The sequence below is a fragment of the Epinephelus lanceolatus genome, chromosome 18 (assembly GCF_041903045.1).
Source record: "Epinephelus lanceolatus isolate andai-2023 chromosome 18, ASM4190304v1, whole genome shotgun sequence".
Classification (NCBI taxonomy): Eukaryota; Metazoa; Chordata; class Actinopteri; order Perciformes; family Serranidae; genus Epinephelus; species Epinephelus lanceolatus.
This window is the reverse complement of record NC_135751.1, coordinates 28,240,336-28,246,106: the sequence shown is the minus strand read 5'-3', so window position 1 is coordinate 28,246,106 and position 5,771 is coordinate 28,240,336. Positions and strand designations below refer to the sequence as shown.

The 5,771-nt window shown below is 41.9% G+C and overlaps 1 protein-coding gene across 1 annotated transcript; it reads left to right on the top strand.

The window, feature by feature from the left end:
- The first annotated feature begins 1,870 nt into the window (after window positions 1-1,870).
- Window positions 1,871-5,771, top strand: LOC117268895 (myeloid-associated differentiation marker homolog). The gene is made up of 2 exons (XM_033645640.2): window positions 1,871-2,316; window positions 4,532-5,771. The coding sequence occupies exons 1-2, from the start codon at window positions 2,050-2,052 to the stop codon at window positions 5,120-5,122; spliced, it is 858 nt and encodes a 285-aa protein (XP_033501531.1). The 5' UTR covers window positions 1,871-2,049; the 3' UTR covers window positions 5,123-5,771.

The following is a 5,771-nucleotide window of genomic DNA, read 5'->3' as shown; positions in this document are numbered from 1 at the left end:
ATAACTTTGTCTGGATGGACGACGAGGTGGAGTTGCTACAGTAACAGATCTACACTTCACTTCAAATCAACAGGGTGAGCAGCACAAACAGAGCTCAGCATTGTTGTTGTGATGGTCGGCTTGCCTAGTGACTGGAACCGTAATGCGCATGTGCAAAAAGTCTCCGTTTTCAGAGGAACTGCATATTGCAAGTTTACATGACAACGGAGACGCTGCCGTTTCCAAAAAGTTGCACTCTGGAACCCGTTTTCAAAACGTTGCGTTTTCAGGCACCCAAAACGCCGCTGTCGTGTAAACGATCGGCCAAAAGGCAACTAAAGTTTACCGTTTTCAGTTGAAATCGTTGTCATATAAACAGGGCCATAGAGACAGACAACCATTCACACTCACATTCACACCTACAGACAATTCAGAGTCACCAATTAACTTGCATGTCTTTGGACTGTGGGAGGAAGCTGGAGCACCCTGAGAAACCCAGGCTGACATGGAGAGAACACGAAAACTCTGCACAGAAGGGCTCCCTCACTTGGATTCGAATCAGCAAATGTCTTGCTGCAAGGCAGTGATGCTAACCACTGCATCACTGTGCCTCCACGTTAGGTGTATTTTTTTAACAGTTAATGTCAGACCATTTCAAGGCTTGGAAAACCGCTTTTCTAATTTATCAGGGAGTTTCATGACTGTGGGAACCCCGTTATTATAATTAACAACAAAGTGAGAGGTTAAAGGTAAATTGATTCCTTTTGGCTTGGCATGACCCATTATTATTTTGCAGACAATGCAAAGGTAGAGTATCTCAACTTCTGAAAAAGGTCAAAGGTCAGGTTTGAACTCAAGTCTTTTATGTGGATAAATAACTTAATAATAAGAAAGAATTGCCACATTTTAAATATTATGCTTAGAATTCATTTAGCTGGGCACCAAGACAAGATTAAAGTCATTTTTCTCTGGTGTTCTGCACTCTGGTGAATTAAGGTCTTTTGCATTTATCAGGTGTTTTTAAGGAGTTATGCCCACAGCCATACTGCAGTCCCTAATGGCACACACACACACACAAAAATGTATCAGAAATTACAAGCTGTTTAAGAGTCAGTTCACACTCTCTTTCCTCCAGGTTTTGTTAGACCACTTAAGCCTTTCACTATTTTTGTCAGCAGGTAAATCAGCTTTGTTTAATTTACATATCTCCACTGTATACCTTGACACAAGACAATTACTCTGTCTGAGATAAGAACCTGACTCACTCTAACAGGTTCATTTCACGCTTAGAAGTTAAATAGCTCTTTCAAAGTTGGACAAGAGAATGACTTTCAGAATAAATTATTAAATGTGCTTGTGTGTGTGTGTGTGTGTGTGTGTGTGTGTGTTAGCAGTTGGCAGTAAAGTGGTTTTAATTTGGAGCTGTAATTTACAGCCGTTAGTAGATTTGTCTTGGATCTTGTGTCTTTTGCAGTATCTCACACCTGCATTTCATTTCCAGAAAAAGCAAATATTATATCCTAACATAAAGAAAGCTTCTCCTTCTGTCCCTCCTAAACTGCACATCTCACATTCTTACACTGTAGCACCAAGGCCCAATTCTTCTTAGGCATCCTTTGACACATTTACAGATTTGATCTATTGATGGGTGGGCAAGCCGTTGAGTTAGCAAACATGACGGATGAGAAATAGGGTGAAGTGTCAAACTGTGTCATAAGGTGCAGTTCCTGTTGTAGCTGTAAAATATCTGAATTATTTTATTGACCATGCACACAACTGATAAGCAAATGGAAGTGAACAGTGCCCTCCTACACAAACACTCCCATAACCCATGCACCTGCGCATTAAATATTTGATCACTGGTCTTTTGAGGAAGAAGGTCTGGAAGGGCGGCAACAAGGGAGCGGCCAAAGGTTCACAATCACCTCATACTTTCTCTGTCTGACAGTTACATTAACAGGATGAGGGGCGAGGACTGACGAAAACCAAAGAGCTAACAACGTAAAAACAAGCTGGTGAAAGATACCTATCCAGAGCCACAGTTAACAGACCAAAGGGTTTCCAATCACCATGGTTACGCTGGACTTCAGGACACTGACGGTGCCCGTGGGCATCGTGCGGATACTGGAGGTGATCTTCACCTGTATCTCCTTCAGCCTGGTGGCATCAGTGGGCCACAGCACGGCATCTTTCTGGACGTGGTGCATGTTCACCTGGTGCCTCTGCTTCTGTGTCACCCTCCTCATTATCATCCTGGAATTCACCAGCCTCAGTGCTAAGCTGCCCATCTCCTGGGATGACTTCACCACCGCTTTCGCCATGCTGGCTACTCTAATGGTGTGTACCATTTTTTTACTCCCTTGATATTTGTCTTTGACCACAGATCAGTGGCGACAACCCTGTATTAATGTTACGTATCTCTACATGTTAGGTGATTTACTCTTCTTCAAATAGCCTGGTTGCCCTTTTCCTTAAAAAGATAAATCATTTGAAGGAGTACATTGATTGTAAGGGACAAAACATTTACCCAGAAAAAGCCCTGTCAGTTCTAGGGGAGACTCATGGGTCCCCATAGAGCCCATTTTCATTTAGATATCTTTGAGGTGAGAGTCTAAGGGACCCCTTTGAAAATGGTCATGCCAGTTGTTCCCTTGTTAAAGTGGAGCCAAACTCTGGAGCACTATTTACCCCCCTTACCAACAATCTATGTTAACATGGATGATACCAATGAATGCCTTGCTTAAAAAATGAACAGGCCACAGCCTCTTAAACACATTAATTTCAGCCAAAAAAAGGGGGCGTTGGCCTTCTGTTGGAGGCACCACTGCTACAGATATTTGCAGGACAAAACTGTTAAGTTGTTGATTAGTGACGAGCTACTGACATTACTGTCACTGGGATTATGATGGGATGTGATGAAAAGCTTAATCAGCTACATATTGGCGTTTTAACTGGGCATGTGGGACTTCTGTGTATATATAGAGAGCCACAATAAGTGTTAAATCACATTTGACATAGGCCAGCATTGGTATGCATGTTTACTGTTTACTGGCACTAAAAGATTAACATATATGGTTCTCAATTGATCTTTCGCTAAGCCCCGCCCCTTTGTGATGGTCCAACAAGCTGTCGCAGTAAGCATGGAGCCCACACTATAACTAACTGCACTCCCTGAAGAAATATTATCATATTTTTGGAAAAATGAAAGAGTGATTCCAGAGAGAAGCTGACAGAGGGGTCTACAGTCTGTGTTTGAAGGATATATCCAGGATGTCAAACTGACTCAGCAGCAACAACAGGTTAAAAAGACAAAGATAGTTAGAAGCTAAAGCCCAACTATAGGCTACAGATCACAGTGTAAAAGTGAACCACCACATCACTGCTGATCACCACACAAGACAATGAATATAAAGGGAAACTTTGCTGATATTGATCCGGGGAAGTCAAACAACATTCTTCTGCGCACACTGCGATGACACACAGCTGGTTCAATATCAGCAAAGTTTCCCTGCTTCCCTTCACTGGTTCCTGTACAGCAGGGTCGGCCTTTGTTTCACTGTTATAATCATTAAAAAGCAAAAGCAGCATGTGTATACATTCAGTAGGCTATATCTTCAGTAGCTAGCTAGCTAACCCTACACTTTTCAGGGTTTGAAACGTATATCTTTTTCCAACCTCTCCAGGTAACGAGTATCATTAATACACGATGTGCCCCAGGCACAACATTTAGCTCCAAATCCACACAACCAGCCTGAACATGAAGGAAATCTGAAACGACTGCATTAGAGTCAATGGAGCACAGCTGTGTTGTTGTCGGACCCTGGTCTGAGCCGGCCTGATACTAAGTTACGATTGACCAGTCTGTGTCAGGGGGTGGGACTTAGCAAAGGGTCAGTTGTATTCATAGTCCAAACTTGGGTCATTTGTGAGTACTGCACAAAAAAAAAGTAAAATTAAACATCTTGGGGGGGGGGGGGTCGTCAATGTTTTTCAGGCTAAGGACCCCTTAACTGTAAGCGAGATGGAGCAGGGACCTCCTGCTACATAACAAAATTGAGTTGCATGTTAGAGTGGGCACACAATAACATGTAGGGCAGCCTAAAGTGCCATGTAAAAACATGCCTTTTTATAGTGCATACAATGCCAAGCTAATTATTGACAGATTCATATATTTACACATCATATGCATTTGGAAGGCACATTGATTTAGCGTAGGTTAGCTAGCTCACATGATCGCGAATTCATTGGTAACAGTTAGCCTATCATCATTGTTGTGTACTGTAAATTAAATGGGTTGTTTTTTAATAAAAAGGACGGTTTATCTTTGCTAATGATATTTTGGATTCATGCTAATGTGTTTTTTCAAATATATTTTAATAATGATGAAAATGAAAAAAAAAACTTGAAATTATCAATCAATAATTTGGCGGGACCCTGCAGTAACTCCAGGGGCCCTCTAGGGGTTGCAAACCCCTTCTTGAAGACCCATGATCTAAAGTGTATCATAAAGACGGAATAATTTCACTTTACTTCTGCTCTTTCTCTTATACAGGTGCTGGCAGCATCCATCATCTATCCCGTCTACTTCACTTGCCCCAGCTGCGGCAAACAAATTGGTGCCAGCGTTACTTCCTGTCTGGCCTTCATCCTGTACGCTGTCGAGGTCGGACTGACCCGGGCTAAACCTGGTGAGATCAGTGGATTTCTGTCCACAATCCCAGGTCTCCTCAAGGTTCTGGAGGCCTTCGTGGCTTGCATCATCTTCATCTGCTTGGAAGACAGCAAGTACACTGAGTATGCGGGACTCCAGTGGTGCGTCGCCGTCTACTCCATTTGCTTCATTTTTGCCCTCCTTGTCATCATTTTCACCATCTGCCGCCTTCTGTCTCTCTTCCCTGCACCGTTTGACAAAGTCCTAACAGTCTGCAACGTGTTGGCCGTGTTGATGTACATCACAGCTTTGGTCATCTGGCCATTGTACAGCTTTAAGAACAATCCCAGGCCGAACTACTGCTCAGGAAACAGAAGATGTGCCTGGGATAATTTAGTGGTCATCTCTTTCATGACGGCTTTTAATCTGGGTGCTTACATTGCAGATTCTGTTTATTCTTTCAGGCTGGTGTTCTTCATCAGCAGAACATAAGTTCTAAAAATGCATCATATCTCAGCTGGCGAAGCAAAGATTGTACATAAGCAGGAGAATTAATTGTAAATTATCTATTGTACAACTTTTGTTTGACATTTTATTTCACTGTTGTTTTCATGATGACTCCAATGCACTCTGGTTTGTGGTGGATTTAAATGAGGGTGTCTTTTAGCTGTCCCTGTTCTCTGAGGACATGAAACATATGTGGCTGTGTCCAAGGGTGTGGGTTTTGTCTCAACATCCAACATTGAGGGCGGACATATCAAAACAGAGGGTTTGGGGTCCTCTGTAAGAAAATGTTGAGCATCACACACTTAATTTCCTGCAGTCTGGTGAATTTTATGCTTCAATTTGTGGTGTAATTATGTTAAATTATGTCAAAATAAAAGTCCCTTGCTACTCTTATGTTTGTATTGACAGGGACTAATGCACATGTTCATCATATAGACCTATGCCTGTGTCTAATTTTACCATCAGATAGACAAAATCCTGATTCTGTTTTCCTTTTTCTTCCTCCATGATTTTCATCTGATTCTCTTATTTTTGTGCAGCATCAATGTGATTGTGTCAGTCTTTGTTTCAGACTCATTTCAGGCATGTTCTTGTTAATCTTAGCATGTGAAATATGAATAAAAATGTAATTAAA